This window comes from Cherax quadricarinatus, chromosome 9 (genome assembly GCF_038502225.1).
Source record: "Cherax quadricarinatus isolate ZL_2023a chromosome 9, ASM3850222v1, whole genome shotgun sequence".
Taxonomy (NCBI): Eukaryota; Metazoa; Arthropoda; class Malacostraca; order Decapoda; family Parastacidae; genus Cherax; species Cherax quadricarinatus.
The window spans coordinates 38,897,122-38,919,236 of record NC_091300.1 but is presented as its reverse complement, the minus strand read 5'-3'; the positions used below and the strand labels follow the sequence as shown (position 1 = coordinate 38,919,236).

General features: G+C 37.9%; 1 protein-coding gene across 1 annotated transcript in view; it reads left to right on the top strand.

The window, feature by feature from the left end:
* LOC128685932 (uncharacterized protein CG43867) overlaps nucleotides 1-22,115 on the top strand; it is a 1,104,857-nt gene that overhangs the window by 642,758 nt on the left and 439,984 nt on the right. Inside the window, exon 12 of the mRNA XM_070083118.1 lies at nucleotides 13,643-13,793. Coding sequence (XP_069939219.1) covers nucleotides 13,643-13,793 — 151 coding nt within the window. The remainder of the gene's footprint in view (nucleotides 1-13,642; nucleotides 13,794-22,115) is intronic.

Genomic DNA, 22,115 nt, shown 5'->3' with positions numbered 1-22,115 from the left:
TTGGAGTGAGTTGAACAAGTTAAGAAAGCCTAGGGAATGAATGGATTTGTCAGTTAAGAACAGAGTAGGGGAGTTAGTAGATGGGGAGATGGAGGTATTGGGTAGATGGCGAGAATATTTTGAGGAACTTTTAAATGACGATGAAGAAAGGGAGGCAGTAATTTCATGCACTTGCCAGGGAGGTATATCATCTTTTAGGAATAAAGAACAGGATGTGAGTATGGGGGAGGTGCGTGAGGCATTACGTAGAATGAAAGGGGGTAAAGCAGCTGGAACTGACGGGATCATGACAGAAATGTTAAAAGCAGGGGGGATACAGTGTTGGAGTGGTTGGTATTTTTGTTTAATAAATGTATGAAAGAGGGGAAGGTACCTAGGGATTGGAAGAGAGCATGTATAGTCCCTTTATATAAAGGGAAGGGGGACAAAAGAGATTGTAAAAATTATAGAGGAATTAGTTTACTGAGTATACCAGGAAAAGTGTACGGTAGGGTTATAATTGAAAGAATTAGAGGTAAGACAGAATGTAGGATTGCAGATGAGCAAGGAAGTTTTAGAGTGGGTAGGGGATGTGTTGATCAAGTGTTTACATTGCAGCATATATGTGAACAGTATTTAGAAAAAGGTAGGGAAGTTTTTATTGCATTTATGGATTTAGAAAAGGCATATGATAGAGTGGATCTGGGAGCAGTGTGGCAGATGTTGCAAATATATGGAATAGGTGGTAAGTTACTAAATGCTGTAAAGAGTTTTTATGAGGATAGTGAGACTCAGGTTAAGGTGTGTAGAAGAGAGGGAGACTACTTCCCGGTAAAAGTAGTTATTAGACAGGCATGTGTAATGTCACCATGGTTGTTTAATATATTTATAGATGGGGTTGTAAAAGAAGTAAATGCTAGGGTGTTCGGGAGAGGGGTGGGATTAAATTATGGGGAATCAAATTCAAAATGGAAATTGACACAGTTGCTTTTTGCTGATGATACTATGCTTATGGGAGATTCTAAAGGAAAATTGCAAAGGTTAGTGGATGAGTTTGGGAGTGTGTGTAAGGGTGAAAAGTTGAAAGTGAACATAGAAAAGAGTAAAGTGATGAGGGTATCAAATGATTTAGATAAAGAAAAATTTGATATCAAATTGGAGAGGTGGAGTATGTAAGAAGTGAATGTTTTCAGATATTTGGGAGTTGATGTGTCTGTGGATGGATTTATGAAGGATGAGGTTAAACATAGAATTGATGGGGGAAAAAAGGCGAGTGGTGCATTGAGGTATATGTGGAGACAAAAAATGTTATCTATGGAGGCAAAGAAGGGAATGTATGAAAGTATAGTAGTACCAACACTCTTTATATGGGTGTGACGCTTGGGTTGTAAATGCTGCAGCGAGGAGGCGGTTGGAGGCAGTGGAGATGTCCTGTCTAAGGGCAATGTGTGGTGTAAATATTATGCAGAAAATTCGGAGTGTGGAAATTAGGAGAAGGTGTGGAGTTAATAAAAGTATTAGTAAGAGAGCTGAAGAGGGGTTGTTGAGGTGGTTTGGTCATTTAGAGAGAATGGATCAAAGTAGAATGACATGGAGAGCGTATAAATCTGTAGGGGAAGGAAGGCAGGGTAGGGGTCATCCTCGAAAAGGTTGGAAGGAAGGGGTAAGGGAGGTTTTGTGGGCAAGGGGCTTGGACTTCCAGCAGGCGTGCGTGAGCATGTTAGATAGGAGTGAATGGAGACGAATGGTATTTGGAACCTTACAAGCTGTTGGAGTGTGAGCAGGGTAATATTTAGTAAAAGGATTCAGGGAAACTGGTTATTTTTATATAGCTGGACTTGAGTCCTGGAAATGGGAAATATAAGGCCTGCACTCTAAAGGAGGGGTTTGGGATATTGGCAGTTTGGAGGGATATGTTGTGTATTTTTATACATATATGCTTCTAAACTGTTGTATTCTGCGTACCTCTGCAAAAACAGTGATTATGTGTGAGTGAAGTGAAAGTGTTGAATGATGATGAAAGTATTTTCTTTTTGGGGATTTGCTTTCTTTTTGGGTCACCCTGCCTTGGTAGGAGACGGCCGATTTGTTAAAAAAAAAAAAAAAAACGTACATCAGACACGATGGCTCATAAGATGTATATATACGACCGAAACAGTCAAAGGGTTAAAATGGGAAACTGGATTTGAGGGTTTGTACCTGTATAAGTATTTAGATTATATGTAAGAATGAGTGAAAAGTGATTAACCCGTAAACGGTCCAAATGTATATACAGTGGACCCCCGGTTAAAGATATTTTTTCACTCCAGAAGTATGTTCAGGTGCCAGTACTGACCGAATTTGTTCCCATAAGGAATATTGAGAAGTAGGTTAGTCCATTTCAGACCCTTAAACATACACGTACAAATGGACTTACATAAATACACTTACATAAATACACTTACATAATTGGTCGCATTCGGAGGTGATCGTTATGCGGGGGTCCACTGTATACCTTTTTTCCACATTTGAAAATGTGTAAAAAAACTTTGATCTACTTTTTTTTTTTTTGTTACATTTGAAAATATGTAAAAACAACGTAGATCTACTTTTGTAGCACTACACATGTGAACGTAGATCTGCTTGGACCGTTTACGGGTTAATAAATGTATGTTGGGTTTACTCGTTTCATAATTCAGTAATTTGCTGAGCAGCCATTCCCTAAGTGAAATTTTACTTAATAACCAAGGAAACTGCATTCAGTTTCTCATGGCAACTACTGTACTTGTACTTTTTCCTTTTACACCAGATGGACAAATCTGTGTTCAGATTCAAATTCCTTATTTCCAAATGATACATACCGAGCTGTTGGAGTGTGAGCAGGGTAATGTTTTGTGAAGGGATTCAAGTAAACTGGTTAGCTAGACTTGAGTCCTGGAGGTGGGAAGTACAATGCCTGCACTTTAAAGGAGGGGTTTGGGATATTGACTGTTCGGAGTGACATCTAAATTATTGTATCTGGGCACCTCTGCAAAGAGAGTGATTATATGTGAATGATGGTGAAAGTGTTTCTTTTTTGGGTCACCATGCCTCAGTGAGAGATGGCCAACATGTTCAAAAAAAAAAACCATAGGTTGTACAAAAAAAAATGGATGACATACAGTATTGCACGTGGAAAGCTGTTGGTTATATACAACATAGAGTGCCAAGGAGAAGAAATAGACTTTAGGAGCTGCCACACTAGATGAGGGCCTGTGAGGTACACTAGGTAAACTCACTACACAATGAGTATTATTGTTTAGCAAGTTATTATGCATTATGGGTTGGCATTAAAGTTAGAATAAATAGAACTAGTTAAATAGATCAGGTATACAGAGTATACCTTTTTTTATACAGAGTATACCTGATCTATTTATGACCTTTACTGAAAAAAATGAACTAAGCAAATGCCATTAAAAAATGCATACACATTTTGTTTTACCACATTGGCTGTCTTTCTTCCCTAGGTAGGGTGATTTCCCTCTCTCCCCACCCCCCCCCAAAAAAAAAAAAATTCACCATTCATTTAATTGCTGTCTTGCTAGAAGTGTGTGGACATCACAATTCAGATGACTCTCTGAACAGCAACATCTCTACCTCTCCTTCAGAGTGCAGCCACTGTACTTCCCACCTCCAAGACTCTAATCTGTTTAAATGTTAACCCTTTGAGGGTCGCCAGGCCCTCTCAGAGACTTGTTCTTAGGGTCGCCAAAATTTAAAAAAAAAAAAAAAAAAAAAATTTTCTTATGAAAAGATTGATAATCTTTTCCCGAGCATAATGACACCAAAAGTACGAAATTTGATGGAAAACTTACGGAATTATGCTCTTGAGAAATTAGCGGTCTCGATGTTTACGCATCGGCGATTTTGCCCAGTTTGAGCCCTATTTTCGGCCAATTCCAGTGTACTAGTCGACAAAAATCATAACTATTTCGCTAGAACTCCGTTTTTTCTATCGAATGAGTACAAGAAACCACCCATTTACTGATTTCAACTATCCAATAAGGTGGTTAGAATTTAGCAATTTTGCCAATTTCACACAAATTTCAAAAGATGCCAATTTCTAAATAGGGTCCATGGCATAGCGCTTCTTTTTGATTATAATAATAATAATAAATAGGGTCCAGAATAGACAAAAAAAGACATTCCTGGCACTAAAATAACATTTCCTCTGTTCATTAGTCAAATCCCCACGCCCCTCTTACATTTCTTTTGCTTTCCACTTTGAATTTTTATTCTCACAAAAAATAGAAGATTTACTGTTATGCAGACTACTGTATTAGTGTGGAAATGGTATAAGTAATACCAGCACACTTGTGAAAGAATATTAGACTCGCCAGTTGATCTGTATTAGACGCATGGCATGATTTGTTTACTTTTGAACTTTGGCAAAAATCGAACATTTCTGCTACTTTGAGCTCAATTTCAAGGTACTTTTATTGTGAAACCAATCAAAATTATCTCAATTTCTGTAATATGTCTTCCATTCTATAAAATAAGACCAGGAAAACTAGAATACAACCATAAATACCATACGAAAATACAGTGCAAAGTTGCTGTTTTAAACCAAAAAGAAAGACAGTTTTTTTTTTCTCATTACGCACTGTGTGCTGCAGGATTTTTTTATACTGCGCACACTGACCACATAGACCCATTCTTTCATATGTAGGCCTACCAGCTTTCTCTTGCTAGATTTGAGGGCGCTAGAATTTATGCGTACTAGTATGTCAAAAACCCTGGCGTGTAAGCCATACTAGTACGGCCGAAACCCCAAAAGGGTTAAATAAACTTTAATTTCATTAACCCCTAAACGGTCCAAACGTATATACAGTGGACCCCCGTCTAACGAACACATCGCATAATGTTAATTCTGCCATACAAAGCATTTGGATGCAAAAATTTTGCCTCGGCTCATGATTAAAAACTCGCCCAACGTGATTCCTCCCAAACCTGTCCGTCCAGCCTGAATGCCTCGGCTGCCCTGCTATCATTGTTTACAAGCCAGGGTGGCCGGTTGCATGCATACATTCGATACATTTTGTATTATTCCTTTGTTTATAGTGCTTGTAACTGCTAAGCCACCATGGGCCCAAAGAAAGCTTCAAGTGCCAACCCTGTGGTAAAAAGAGTGAGAAATACATACTATCGTACCACAGTGAGCTGTTGCTGCTGCTGCACCACAGTGAGCTGTTGCTGCACCACCATCAGCTGTTGCTCCACCACCATCAGCTGTACCACTCGAAGATGTGGAGTGTGTGTTGTTGGTGTGGCTTAACGGGAAACAGTTACCGAGAAACAATTAACCCCAGATGGTTAGCCACCCAGGATAACCCAAGAAAGCCAGTGCATCATCAAGGACTGTCTGACTTATTTCCATTGGGGTCCTTAATCTTGTCCCCCAGGATGCGACCAACAACAGTCGACTAACACCCAGGTGAACAGGAAAAAATGCCTGGAACTAGCGTTCATATTGGTGAATTTAAGGTCAGCAAAGGTTGGTTTGAGAGATTTAAGAATTGTAGTGGCATACACAGTGCAGTAAGGCATGGTGAAGCTGAAAAATTCCAACCCCAACAAGTGTTCAATTGTGACAAAACAGGCCTGTCCTGGAAGAAAATGGCAAACAGGACCTACATTACTCAGGAGGAAAAGGCACTCCCAGGACACAAGCCTGTGAAAGACAGGCTAACTCTCATGTTTTGTTGTAATGCTAGTCGGGATTGCAAAGTGAAGCCAGGCAATAGGAAATGGCCAATGCAGGTGTAAATGTCCACCTGTCAATGTGTTTGTGACAATTTGAGTACAATTTCAGTACCTACTACTGGTGTCAGAACAAAGAATGGTTATGAAATGACAAGAACTACTATAAATTGTAATTATCAGAACATGGTGACATCATGCATCCCTGTCTAGGGTCTACTTTTACTAAAAAAAAAGTCCCATTCTTTCCTTCATACCCTAAATTGAGTCTCACTTCCTGTATAAAAACTCTGCTACATTTAGTAGCCTACTGTGTACTCCATAAATTTGGAATACCTGCTACATTGCTTCCCCCCCTATCCTTCCTATCATGTTTTTTTCTAAATCCATAAGTGCAACAAAAAGATATTTGCCCTTATCTAAGCATAGTTCACTTGTATGCTTCAAAGTTAACACTTGGTTTACACATCCCCTACTTTTCCCAAATTCTTCTCCTCCTGTGCAATCTTACTTTTTCTTATTGTTAACTATTTCATTGATATTTTTACCATATACCTTGTTGAGTATATCTTGTATATTCAGTAGGTTTACTCACCTATAATTCTTACACTCCTAGGTGGTAGGTTGGTAGACATCAACCACCCAAGGAGGTACTACCGTCCTGCCAAGTGAGTGTAAAACGAAAGCCTGTAATTTTTTACATGGCGGTAGGATTGCTGGTGTCTTTTTTTTTTTCTGTCTCATAAACATGCAAGATTTCATGTGCATCTTGCTACTTCTGCTCACACTTAGGTCACACTACACATACATGTACAAGCATATATATACACACCCCTCTGTATTTTCTTCTATTTTCTTACTAGTTCTTGTTTATTTCCTCTTATCTCCATGCGGAAGTGGAACAGAATTCTTCCTCCATAAGCCATGCGTGTTGTAAGAGGCGACTAAAATGCCAGGAGCAAGGGGCTAGTAGCCCCTTCTCCTGTATATATTACTGAATGTAAAAGGAGAAACTTTCATTTTTCCTTTTGGGCCACCCTGCCTCGTTGGGATACGGCTGGTGTGTTGAAAGAAGAAAGAAAGAAAAAAAAGAAACTTTCGTTTTTCTTTTTGGGCCACCCTGCCACGGTGGGATATGACTGGTTTGTTGAAAGAAAGAATATATATATACACCCCTCTGGATTTTCTTATATTTTCTTACAAGTGCTTGTTCATTTCCTCTTATCTCCATGGGGAAGGAGAACTGAATTCTTCCTATGTAAGCCATGCTTGTCGTATTAGGTGACTAAAATGCCAGGAGCAAGGGGCTAGTAACCCCTTCTCCTGTATACATTACTAAAGTTAAAAAAAGAAACTTTTGTTTTTCTTTTTGGGCCACCCTGCTTATGTGGGATACGGCCAGTTTGTTGAAAGAAAAATAATAATTCTTACATTGTCTCTGTCTCATTTTTCCTGATACAGAGGAACTATGCATGCTGGGGGTGGCCCGGTGGCCTGGTGGCTAAAGCTCCCGCTTCACACACGGAGGGCCCGGGTTCGATTACCGGCAGGTGGAAACATTTCGACATATTTCCTTACACCTGTTGTCCTGTTCACCTAGCAGCAAATAGGTACCTGGGTGTTAGTCGACTGGTGTGGGTCGCATCCTGGGGGACAAGATTAAGGACCCCAATGGAAATAAGTTACAGTCCTCGATGACGCACTGACTTTCTTGGGTTATCCTGGGTGGCTAACCCTCCGGGGTTAAAAATCCGAACGAAATCTCTCTTCTCTCACTGTCAGTCCATAGGTGTCTTACCTTCTTTTTTTATTTTTTTATTATCACACCGGCCGATTCCCACCAAGGCAGGGTGGCCCGAAAAAGAAAAACTTTCACCATCATTCACTCCATCACTGTCTTGCCAGAAGGGTGCTTTACACTACAGTTTTTAAACTGCGACATTAACACCCCTCCTTCAGAGTGCAGGCACTGTACTTCCCATCTCCAGGACTCAAGTCCGGCCTGCCGGTTTCCCTGAATCCCTTCATAAATGTTACTTTGCTCACACTCCAACAGCACGTCAAGTATTAAAAACCATTTGTCTCCATTCACTCCTATCAAACACGCTCACGCATGCCTGCTGGAAGTCCAAGCCCCTCGCACACAAAACCTCCTTTACCCCCTCCCTCCAACCCTTCCTAGGCCGACCCCTACCCCGCCTTCCTTCCACTACAGACTGATACACTCTTGAAGTCATTCTGTTTCGCTCCATTCTCTCTACATGTCCGAACCACCTCAACAACCCTTCCTCAGCCCTCTGGACAACAGTTTTGGTAATCCCGCACCTCCTCCTAACTTCCAAACTACCTTCTTATGTGCATATATTCCTCCAGACTCTTCTCTGGCTCTTCCTTATTGCTACCGAGTTTTATTCCTCCCGAGTTGTATTCCTCCCAGCTCACTGAAGGAAATCACTGCTTCCCTTGCATCATCAGCTAATGACTTTTCAAAATATTCCCTCCATCTTAAAAGTACTTCAACCTCCCCATTAAGCATCTCTCTCATTCTTACCTGCCAAGCCTATTTGCTCCCCATGCTTTATCAGTGTAGCAAAATTTGCTAACAAAAGCTTACCCAAATTCTTATTTTCTTTCTACTTGCTCTACCTCACTGCTCTTGTAATCTTTCTTCATAGACTTTGTTTTCTGCATACCACATTTATGCTGTAAAAGCCTCTTTTGCTTTTTTTTACCATCATCTTGACCTCATCAATCTATCATCGAGTTTTTTTTTTCCACCTGCACCCACTCTCCTATTACAGGTCCGCCATCACAAATCCGGCAATCAGTTATTCGGTTCCTTCAGTTATTCGGCACTAATTTTGGCTAGCATAATTTCAAATTTCCAGGGTCGCCACACAAATCTGCTGGTACTGTTTGGTGGCGCTACTTGCTGCATAAGTCATTCCAATTTCTTTTTCTCCATTTATTGTTTTAACCTGCTTACTTATAGCCCTAGCCATGGTTCCAATGAATAAAAGAAATGCTTCTCATTATGTAAAGCACCTACACAGTACATTATCCATTAAAGATAAGGTGGCTTTGAAGACACTGTTGGTTGTCATGAGCTCAGTCTCATGATGCAGGAGAATATACTTTATTATTATGCTAATATCAACACTACAGCTTATTTGCCTATCACAATTGATCTAGTATGACATAATAAACAATATAAATAACATAAAACATGTTAAATACTCCAGAATGAATAATATTTGGCATAACACCGAGCAGTTCGACAGAGTTATGAAGAGGATATGGTAAACAAATACCATTCTCCTATCCTTGTCTTGGTGGCTTATATTAGAGAAAACTGAGTATAGCACAGGGCTAACTATGATATACACTCATACTCCACCATAAACATGAAACAAAAAAGTTATTTTCTCTCTATAGATTATCACACATAGCAGCGTGTGTGTAGAGAACCTAGGATAACCCAAAAAAGTCAACGTGGCTTATTTTTAGTACCTGGCTTGGGTTAGCCATATATGATTTTTGGTAAATATTCGATTCCTAGCCATGGTAGAAACATTAGGCGTGTTCCTTTACACCTGTTGTCTATGTTTATCCATCATAAATGGGTACTTGGGTGTTAGCCGACTAGTGTGGGTGTTATCCTGGGACACTGACCTAATTTTCTTGAAATACTCAGCATAACAAGTGCCTTTCTATACAGTAGTATATCACTGATGTCAGCTAGGCCTGTATACCTTGTACATGTACGTGTAGTAAATAAAGATATTATTATTATTATTTGCTCAGTTGTTTGTTGGGTTATCTTATTCAAACTTGGGCAATGTATGATGGAAAGATACTTCTTCACATACACCAAAAATGAAAGAAATCAAACCATAAATAGCAGAGTTCACTTCTCAGCCATTAGCGGCCGCTTAGCGGTATATTTTTGTATGGTGGTTGTGGTTATATTCTCATTTTTTCGGTCTCATTTGATAGAATGAAAGATATATTACAGAAATAGATGTGATTTTGATTGCTTTCATGACAAAAAGCACCTTGAAATTGCACTCACAGTAGCAAAAGTGTTCTATTCTTTAGCGAAGCTCAAGAGTAAACAAATGACGTCACCGTCCAATACCTGTCTGCCTGCCAGTCCAAATTCCAGTATGGAGTCAAGAATAGATTGACATTATTTATACAATTATTATAATAATGCAGTAGTCTGCATAACAGTAAATCTTTTATTTTTTTTTGTGAATAAAAATTCCAAATGGTAAGCAAGAGTAATATAAGAGGGGCATGTAGCCGTGACTAATGAACAGAGAAAATGTTATTTTAGTGCCAGGAATGTCTGCATTGTTTATTCTGGACCCTATTTTGAAATTGGCATCTGTTGAAATTTGTGTTAAATCGGCCAAATTGCCAATTTCTGACCACTTTATTGGGAAGTTGAAATAAGTGAATGGGCGGTTTCTTGTACTCAGTTGACAGACTAGAAGTAAATAAGTTTATTCAGGTATACACAAATACAGTTACATAGATTATCATACATAGCAGTGTATGTATAGAGAACCTGGGATAACCCAGAAAAGTCAGTGACTTATTTCCAGTACCTGGCTTGGGCTTGCCATATATGATTTTTGGTAAATATTTTTTTTCTCGGTTGTTTGTTGGGCTATCTCATTGAAACTTGGGCAATGTATGATGGAAAGATGCTTCTTAATGTACAACAAAAATGAAAGACGGATGATAAATAAGAGAGTTCACTACTCAGCCATTAGCCGCCTCTTTGCAGTATATTTTTGTATGGTTCTTATGGTTGTATTCTCATTTTTTGGACTCATTTGATAGAATGGAAGATATATTACAGAAATAGACATGATTTTGATTGCTTTCATGACGAAAAGTACCTTGAAATTGAGCTCAAAGTAGCGGAAATGTTCGATTTTTGCCAATGTTCAATGAACTGTGTAAGTCAAGTTGGTTAATTTTATTAAGTGTATTCTAACCTAACCACTCTGTAATTCGGCAAACTCAGTAATCTGGCACACTACAGGTCCCAATGATGCCGGATTTGTGATGGAGGACCTGTACCACAGACTTCTTCTGCATACCAGAACTGCATTTTTTAATCTACTTCTTCCTCATTACCTGTACACTCTCTAACTCAATATCTTTCAGTAATTGCATATGCTACTCTTTTTTTATTTAATTTACTTTCACTTCTCTTTTACAAAATGGTATTATTCTCCTACTTTGCCTCTTCTTACTGTAGCTACATCAAAATAATGATCTGACATATCATTTGCTCCTCTAAAATCATGCACATCCAGAAGTTACCTGTCAACCTTTTATTCACTAATATATACCTGGTACTCGATTACACTGATGCCAGTGTGCCCTGTGTTCATATCTTGCATGCTATATTAATTTTGTATGTGTGTGCGCATGTGCGTGTGTGTATAAAATAAGTATTACCTGTTACTAAATCTTTCTATTCTCTCTACAACAGTGTCTCACACTTTAGCATTTAGGTCACCCACAACAGTTATTTTCTCTCATGGTTCAAAACTTCCTGAACATTTTTTAGAGATCTCCCAATATCTCTATCCTGTACACTCCTCTCACCCCCTTGTGCATGAACACACACTATAATCTACTTCTTCCATTATGCCTTTATACTAAACCACAATTCTTGAATTTAAACACACACACGCCCTTCTTTTTTTTATTAAGTTGGTCATTAAACCCTTTGACTGTTTTGGTCGTATATATACGTCTTACGAGCCAGTGTTTCGGACGTATATATACTCAATAATTCTAGCAGCTTCAAGTCAATCAGGAGAAAGCTGGTAGGCCCACATGTGAGAGAATGGGTCTGTATGGTCAGTGTGCACCACATAAAAAAAATCCTGCAGCATGCAGTGCATAATGAGGAAAAAAAAGACCGTTTTTTTGGATTAAAACACCGACTTTGAGGTGCATTTTCGTTTAGTATTTATCGTTGTATTCTCGTTTTCATGGTCATGTGTGATAAAATGGAAAACATATTGCAGAAATAGAGATGATTTTGATTAGTTTCACGATGAAAATGACCTTGAAATTGAGCTCAAAATAGCGGAAATGTTCGATTTTTACCAGTGTTCAAGAGTAGGCAAGTCACACCACACATCCAATACATGTCAGCTGGGGAGTCTAATATTCTTTCACTAGTGCACTGATATTATACCATTTTTACAATAATGCAGTAGTCTGCATAACAGTAAATTTTGTATTTTTTGTATGAATAAGCAATCAAAATAGAAAGCAATAGTAATATAAGAGGGGCCTAGAGTCGTGACTAATGAACAGAGGATATGTTGTTTTAGTGCCAAGAATGTCTACATTGTTTATTCTGGACCCTGTTTTGAAATTGGCATCTTTTTTAATTTGCGTGAAATTGGCCAAATTGCCAATTTCTGACCACTTTATTGGGTAGTTCAAATTGGTAAATGGGCGGTTACTTGTACTCAATTGACAGAAAAATTGGAGTTCTGAAGAAATAGCTATGAGTTTGGTCAACTGGAACAATGGAATTGGCCAAAAACAGGGCTTAAATTCGGTGAAATCGCCAATCCGTATATGTCGCCGAGACCGCTAACTTCGCGGGAGCGTAATTCCGTGACTTTTCGACCAAATTTCATTCTTTTGGTGTCATTACCATTGGGAAAAGATTATCATTTCATAAGAAAATTTTTTTTTTTTTCCAAAAATTTTGCGACAGAATGACAGTTTCAGAAAGGGGTTTGACAGTCAAAGGGTTACTGCCACTTCTTTTGGATACACCCAATTACTTTCCCCAGTGAAACTCTCCCACCCCTTTTAATTTTGTTTTGCTTTGTGCTAGGGCATATAGCTTTCTTTCATTCATAACTTTAACAATAAATTATTCTTATCTGTATTGCATACATAAATTTTTCAGCACCTTGACTTTAAAATTTCATTATTTGTCTTTTTGGTAATTGATATAGAAGAAACAGATTACTAGTGTCTTGCTCCTGGCATTTTAGTTGCCTCTTAGAACACTTGGCCACTGGAGGAAGGAGTCTAACCCACTTCCCAGTGGAATTTAAAATGACAAGAGCTATGTACGTACTATATATGGTGTATGTATATATGTATTGTACAAGACAATTTAGGTAATGGTGAGGCCTTAAACAGCTATAGAGGGCCCAGCAGGCTGAGACCTCCAATAATTTATGGACTGAGCAATGAGTGTATGTAATACTTTATTTATTGTACTAGGAAACAAACATAAGAAGCTAGGGCATTAAAGAGGAATAACACAAGACAAAGAGAAACCAGTTTAGTATTTCTTTCAACATTAGGTATAAATGAAATGCTGATACTGTGTATTGATTCCTTGATAACAATGAACCTTCATACAACCGACTTTAAATAATGTGCAAAATTCACAAAGTAAATTGTACTTTTAACTCCTTTATTTTCAGTGTTTATTGCAGTATGTCTGTAAAGTGTTTTGTACATTTGAGTACTTAAGTGCTATATTTCACTATTTTTAATATTATCCTGATCTAATGGACACTATGATGATTCCCCCCCTTAATCCATTATATTGACAGTTTACTATATAGCAAAGGTAAGTGTAGAGACACACTATTAACATTGAGATTAAATATATAGCCCAGAGTTCCAGATCTGGGTAAAGAAAAAATGATGTAAATAAAGCAGTTTTAGCAGTCTGAGTAAATATTGGTAACAAACTCAGCCAAATGGTGCACAGTTGTAAATGAAATTTTAAGAAATGGTAGTATTTCAGCCATCCTGTTGTTTCCCTTCACTTTTGTGCCTATGCCTTCAGGCATTCTTGTTTCACTTCACTCTTGTACTGTTATCTTGCAGCATTTTAAGTACCATTAGAAATAAATTACTTGTTCTCTTCTAGATACATCCTTTGAGTCTGGTGTGTCCGATGATTATGCAATCCCACCAGATGCCCGAAGTGACACTGGATCTCTTGAGTCAACAATGGCACCCACGATGAGTGCCAGGACATCGTGTATTGAGACTACGACCAACACACTCACCTCCAGCCAGTAAGTATCTTATGAATTTTGTAAAGCCAGTGATACATGCTCTCTACTGGTGTGTTTTGTTTATCTTGAAGTATAAGTCAAACATTTAGTTTCCCACACATTATGCAGTTTTGTTTTATGCAATGTCCCATTTCTATTGGGGATTCCATATATGTGATATACATTTGCCATATGTAATCATTGCAGTAGGTAAGTGTATTAATGATTCTTACTGCTGTATATGAAATTAAAGTGTTGGTGGCTTGGTTGAGGTTAGTACAGCTGTTAGGAGCCTGGAATACAGCCACTGCATAAGGCAAAGGACACCTGGACAGAAATATAACCTTTTCAATCTGTCTATAAGTACAGTATATTATAGGCTATGCTTTTGAGTTGCTTATAGTAACTAAACATTTATTGTATAATTATATAATAGGGAAGATGTTAAATGGGGAGGTGGAAGCATTAGGAAGATGGACAAAATATTTTGAGGAGCTGCTAAATATTGATGAAGACAGGAAGACAGTGATTTCATTCATTGGCCAGGGAAGTATAGCATCTTGTAGGGGTGAGAAAGAGCCAGAGGTGAATGTGGGAGAAGTATGTGAGGCTGTGGATATAATGAAAGATGGTAAGGTAGCTAGGATAGACGAGACGAAGACATGTTAAAAGAAGGGGGGGATATAATTCTAGAATGGTTAGTATACATTATTTATTCAGTACATGCATGAAAGAAGGAAAGGTACCATAGGACTAGCAGAAAGCATGAGTAGTTTCTTTATATATACAATTGAGAATCCTTTATCCAAAATCCAAAAGTCTCCAAAATTCAAAAATTTTTTGAGTGTTAACATGACACACCACAAATGGATCATTCAGTTTGTTGTCAGTAACAATTACTCACTGATTACCATGTGTTTTGCACTCTGTGAAGATCTTGTTGAAAAGGCCCGTGGACAATAGTGAAAAGAAGAATCGGCAGCTTTTGTGTTTTTCTATATCGCAGAAAGTCAAGCTGTTGGAAAAACTTGACAGCAGTGTAAGTGTGAAGCATCTGATTGAGGAAACATAAACACATATGCAGTTTAATGTGATCCTTTATTGACAACATTTCATCCACACAGTGGGCTTTTTCAAGTCACACACAGATCTACCTGGGGTGGAAGATGCTGTGGAAGATGCTGTAGCATCGTCTGCTGCTGCTGTAGCATCGTCTGTTGCTGCTGTAGCATCGTCTGCTGCTGCTGTAGCATCGTCTGTTGCTGCTGTAGCATCGTCTGTTGCTGCTGTACCACCGTCAGCTGCTGCTGCTGCTGTAGCACCATTGTTGGTGTGGCTTATTGAGAATACCAAGAAACAATTAACCCCAGAGGATTTGCCACCCAGGATAACCCAAAAAAGTCAGTGTCATCGAAGACTGTAACTTATTTCCATTGGGGTCCTTAATCTTGTCTCCCAGGATGCAACCCACACCAGTCGACTAACACCCAGGTGAACAGGGAAAAACGCCTGGAACTAGTGCTCATATTGGTGAATTTAAAGCCAGCAAAGGTTGGTTTGAGAGATTTAAGAATCGTAGTGGCATACACAGTGTGATAAGGCCTGTTCTGGAAGAAAATGCCAAACAGGACCTACAGTACTCAGGAGGAAAAGGCACTCCCAGGACACAGTGTCTCATCAGTCATTGCTGCATCTTCAATAAAGGTAAGTGTCATTTATTCTTCATTTAGTAGAGTAGTACATGCACAATATATATTGTGCATGTACTACTCTACTATTGTGCATGTATCCTTCTCTGTGTGTGTAGGAAAATGTATATTTCATGTGGTAAAAATTTTTTTTTCATACTTTTGGGTGTCTTGCACGGATTAATTTGATTTCCATTATTTCTTATGGGGAAAATTCATTCGCATACCGAACATTTCGCATAACAACCAGCCCTCTTGCACGGATTAAGGTCGCTATGCGGGGGTCCACTGTACTCCCATACCTTCCACCCCAGGTAGATCTGTGTGTGACTTGAAAAAGGCTACTGTGTGGGCGAAATGTTGTCAATAAAGGATCACATTAAACTGCATATGTGTTTGTTTCCATTGTGTCGGTATTTTATACCATTTATTTTCATCTGACTGAGGAGTTTGGTGTTGGAACAACCACCATCTACCACCTAAAGAAACAGAAGGACAAACTGTTGAAGTTCTATGCTGAAAGTCATGAACAGAAGTTAATGAAAAATAGAAAACATTGCATAGAGGGAAAAATGAAGATCTCGATCATGTATAGAGTGGATTCATCAGAGTTGGAGTGAGCTTATGCCATTTAATGGAATGTTGATCGTGAAACAAGCAAAAATCTATCGTGATGAACTGAATATTGAAGGTAACTGTGAATATTCAGTAGGCTAGTTACAAAAATTTAAGAAAAGGCATGGCATTAAATATTTCAAAATTAGTAGTGATAAGGCATCTGCTGATCACATAGCCTAAAACGAGTTAAATGTGTAACAGTGCTAAAAATCATGCCAGGATACAGGCAACTATTTCTAGATCTGCTAAATCCCAATCCTGAGCTGAAAAGATTCTTACATCCAGAATTGTCAGCAATTTTTTTTTTTTTTTGCAAAGTTAACTTAAATGGTCAGCTACTCATAATTAACAATGTTCAGGCTGCAATTGAACATTTGCAGGACACTTTTATCACCAGTGGCAGCTCATCCATAGCTGCAGAGCTGCAATCCCCCTAGATGCTCACTACCAGATGTATGACTTCATCAACCTTACGCTAAAATAATTTGCAACTGACAAATATGTACAGGAAAAATCTGTTGTATGTTGTTTTCAGTGTATATACAAGTGAATTTTTTTTTTTGCTGGAACGAGATAAAAAATGATTAAAAATAGAAGTTTGATGCAGTATGATAGTATGGGTATTACTGGCATTACGAGCTGCCACTGCTTATCACTAATGTAAGTCATGTTCAGTAGGTGAACTGGACCTGACTTGCCGTGTTTTCTTTTGACTCACTGTCTCGATGTTTGTCTATGGCTAGGACTGCATATTGATTTGTGATGTTTTTTCATGCATTTTAAAAATATTTCATGTTTATATTTTTAAGTTATTGATTTTGCTTATTTAATATGAGTACAGTTATACTCCAACACAAAAAAAACAAACCTACTGTGTGTATTACTACTGTATCTTACCGTATACCTGTTGTATCATTATTTGAACCTCTTTTAACATACCACAATTTTACTTTTGCTTTTTATATCTGATAATGTTTCCTTAATTAATATCATGATCATTTGAAGTGAGTAAAAATATTATAAGTGGGTGGTTTGATGGTAAACAGGCGAATTAGCCTACTGATAGCTACTGATACTACCCATAGTCCATCCAACTCCATCACCTGGTTTATCTTAACCTACTGCTGCTAAGCACCAACAAATTTTTATGATTATTTTTGTATTCATCATTATATACAAAGTACGTAATTTACACAATTCATTGTTAGGTCATATACAGGAGCTTAGATTACTGTTTAGTGTTGAAATGCTTCACTGGGCTTAGGTTGAGGCCTATGAGTAACATAACTTTCAGCCTCCAAGACTCTGGGTAAATTTTCTAGATTTATTGTGGGAAAAAATAGCTTCTTCAATGCAGTAAAGTATGGTATCTTCTTTTTGTAAGCATTTAGTATGTTTTGTTTGGTATAGCACTTGTATGGTACAGTGCTGTGTTTAGACTTGGGTCCCATCCCCAAGCTGTCCCATTTTATAGATGGTGATGTACAAATATTCCAAAATCCAAAATCCGAAACATTTCTGGTCCTAAGCATTTTGGATAAAGGATTCTCAACAGTAACGGCAAAGATGATGAGTGAATGTAAGAACTATAGGGAAATAAGCCTGTTGAGTATGGTAGAATTGTTATTGAAAAAGTTGAAAGACAGACAGTAGGATTGCTGAGAAACATGGAAAATTTAGGATGGGTAGATGATATGTAGATTAAGTGTTTATATTGAAGTATGTAAGTGAACAGTACTTACATGAAGGTAAGGTACTGTTTGTCATATTTATGGATTTAGGAAAGGCATATGATAGGATGGATAGGAAAACAATGAGGCAGCAATATGCCTAAGAGATAATGTCTAGCATATGGTATAATGCCTTTACATTTTTGTCTTGAGTTTTGCTTAAAATTCAAAGGAATTAAATTATAGAGTTAATGCTAGCTAATAATATAGTGTAAAGTACATTAAAAAATTAAAGTACAGTAGTAATAATGAATATATAATGGGTTTGCAGATGACTTGAGGAGAGAGAATATTTTGTATGATTTAATGTGAAGCACAAATATTACAGAAATTGATGTAAAGCATGTATAACTTGTAAGCTGCAGAATCTGTATTATAAGGTGGGTTTAATCCTGGGCTTCTCAGAATGTATGATCAAGTGATCTACATGTGTTGCCTTTATTCACCTAGCAGTAAATCAGTACCTGGGTGTTACAGTTGAACCCTGAAATTCACATGGGTGAAGTTCCTCTTGGTCTTTACTACTGTACCACTAAATTCTGCCCATATAATAATTTTTTTTTCATTTTCAAATTTAACCCTTTGACTGTTTTGGTACGTCTTACGAACCAGTGTTTCAGATATATTAATACACACAAATTCTAGCGGCTTCAAATCAACCAGGAGAAAGCTGGTAGGCCCACATGTGAGAGAATGGGTCTGTGTGGTCAGTGTGCACCACAAAAAAATCCTGGAGCATGCAGTGCATAATGAGAAAAAAAAATGCTGACCGTTTTTCTGGATTAAAATGCCGAATTTGAGGTGTATTTTCGTATAGTATTTATCATTGTATTCTCGTTTTCATGGTCTCACGTGATAAAATGGAAAACATATTACAGAAATAGAGATGATTTTGATTAGTTTCACGATGAAAGCAACCTTGAAATTGAGCTCAAAGTAGCGGAAATGTTTGATTTTTCCAATGTTCAAGAGCAAGCAAATCACACCACATGTCCAATACATGCCAACTGGGGAGTCTAATATTCTTTCACTAGTGCACTGATATTATTTATACCATTTTTGCAATAATGCAGTAGTCTGCATAACAGTAAATCTTCTATTTTTTGTATGAATAAAAAATCAAAGTAGAAAGCAATAGTAATATAAGAGGGGCCTAGAGACGTGACTAATGAACAGAGGATATGTTATTTTAGTGCCAAGAATGTCTGCATTGTTTATTCTGGACCTTATTTTGAAATTGGCATCTTTTTTAATTTGCGTGAAATTGGCCAAATTGCCAATTTCTGACCACTTCATTGGGTAGTTCAAATCAGTAAATGGGCGATTCCTTGTACTCAATTGATAGAAAAAATTGAGTTCTAAAGGAATAGCTATGAGTTTGGTCAACTGGACCAATGGAATTGGCCAAAAACAGGGCTCAAATTCGGTGAAATCACCGATCCATATGTCGCCGAGACCGCTAACTTTGTGGGAGCGTAATTCCTTGAGTTTTCTACCAAATTTCGTACTTTTGGTGTCATTGCCATCAGGAAAAGATACTCTATCATTTCAAAAGAAAAGAATTTTTTTTTCCAAAAATTTTGTGACAGAATGACAGTTTCAGAAAGGGGCTTGTGACAGTCAAAGGGTTAAATCTGTTTCAGAATTGTGTTCAAGAGGCCATGTCTCTTAACATTGCTAATCAGGCTAATATTAATATTCATAAGAAAGAATGGCTAGAAGGAAACAATCATAAGAAATCACTTGAACACATTTTGAATGAAGTCCAAAGCTTAATTATCAGTTTTTTTTTTATAGTTTAAAGGCTTGCGTGCAAAATTAAACAATTGAACACTGCGAAAAAGCTAAAAAATTATCGAAGTTATTCACTGTAGGCCCTTAAGTAAAATAAAAAATATTCGATTACCAAACCATGTACATTAGAAAGCTTACAGTTTTGGGGTTTTGACTGTTTACTTTTAATAGAGTTAGACTTTGTAGAGAGCTGAGGTAGCATAACAGCTCTTAGCTTGTTAATTTAAAGGTGTAAGAAAATAAAGCATTTGATGATCTTGTTTAGCAAAATTTTAATTATGTTCAGGTAGGGTTCTTTGACATTGCTTTTGAAGATGATTATTATTTTACAGTTTTTAGAATCTTCAGATAGGCTGTAACATAATTTTTGGGCTTTTTATTTGCATGGAGTTTCTACTTTAATTTAGTCGTACACGTTGGATATCAAAGAGGTACTGTACTGTATTTCATGTATTATACTTGTGTATTCTGTTAAAGCTCTCTGAGATGAGCTTTAAGTCTAGGTTAGTATTTGTATTCTGTGTCTTTTAGATGTAGCGCACACAGTAGAATTTATGAATGACGTTCATGCTAGGTACGATAGTTTGCATATTAGTAGGTGTATATTATACGTGTGCAAGATCATTCGTATGACAGCTTTTTGTTGTTATGATTGGTTTTAGATACTTTGCTGTTGTAGATCCCCAAGGCACATACACCAAAAGTGATGTATGATTAAATTAGTGTGTAGTATAGTGTGAGCACCAGTAGTGAGGGTTGGGATTAGTAGAAAATCTTTGAAAGATGATTCACACTTTGTTTAATATTGGAGGTGTGTATTGAATTTTAAGTTATATAGGTAGAGACCCAGGAATTTAGATATAATTTATACTTATATTTATATTGTTGTAGGTAGTAGGTTGGTAGACAGTACCAGGGAGGTACTACCGTCCTGCCAAGTGAGTGTAAAATGGAATCCTGTACAAGTCCGCCATCACAAATCCGGCAATCAGTTATTCAGCACTAATTTTGGCTAGCATAATTTCAAATTTCCAGGGTTGCCACACCAACCTGCTGGTACTGTTTGGTGGCACTACTTGCTGCATAAGTCATTCCAATTTCTTTTTCCCCATTGGAAAACCCCCACTGGACCAGCTAGCTGGTCCAGTGGGGATTCAATCCCGTGGGTTCAATCCTGCCCGTGGTATGGTTTAGTAGTATGGCACTGATGTCAGCTATGGTCTGTATACAGTGGACCCCCGGTTCATGATATTAATCCGTTCCTGAGAGCTCATCGTAAACCAAAATTATCAGAAAGCAAATCAATTTTGCCCATAAGAAATAATGGACATGAAATTAATCCGTGCAAGACACCCAAAAGTATGAAAAAAAAAAAAAATTTTACCACATGAAATACTAAGTTTAATGCAATAGAATAATTACAATAACAACAATAACAATAGAATAATAACAATAGAATAATTGACACTTACCTTTAATGAAGATCTGGTGGTGATTGATGGGATGGGAGGAGGGGAGAGTGTCGAAGTTGTTACTGTTTAGAAGGGGAATCCCCTTCCATTAGGACTTGAGGTAGCAAGCCCTTTTCCAGGGTTACTTCCCTTCTTCTTTTAACCCTTTCAGGGTCTGTCCCGTAGATCTATGGCTTTACGTTGAGGGTCCAAACCGTAGATCTACGCCAAAATTCTAGCGGCGTCAAATTTAGAGCGAGAAGGCTGGTAGGCCTACATCTGAGAGAATGGGTCTGGATGGTCAGTGTGCACACCATAGAAAAAATCTGGACGCCCGCATGGCATTGTGGGAACGCCGGCAAAGTAGCTTTGTTCATTGTGCCTGGCGGCAAGGAAGCTCTCACTCCCCACTCACTCTCCCGGCGAATTCTGACTCTCCTCTTCACAACTTAGTTCTAAGACTGAAGTGGAGATGAAGACGAATTCTTTGGTTTTGAATCATATGGTACCATTGTGCCATATGGTACAATGGTATCATGGTACAGTGGTATCATGGTACAATGGTGCCATATCATACAATGGTATATGGTACAATGGTATCATATGGTAGTGGTACCATATGGTACAGTGTACCATGTAGTACATTGTACCATATGGTACATTATACCATATGGTACAGGGTACAGGGACCCTAATGGAAATAAGTCTGTCTGACTTTTTTGGGTTATCCTAGGTCCTCCAAACATATGCTGCTAAGTATGATATTCTATGTGACTTTATTTGTGTATAACTAAATAAACTTACTTATGATGCCACATGCACTTGAGTAAGTTTATTCAGGTGTACAGAAATACAATTACATAGATTATCATACATAGCAGCATACGTAAACTCCTAGGATAACCCAAAAAAGTCAGGGTGACTTATTTCCATAGTTATCCCTGTATCTGTACCATATGGTGTCCTGTACTGTATGGTACTCTGTACCATATGGTACCCTGTGCCATATGGTACCCTGTGCCATATGGTACCCTGCATCATATGTTATCCTGTACTGCATGG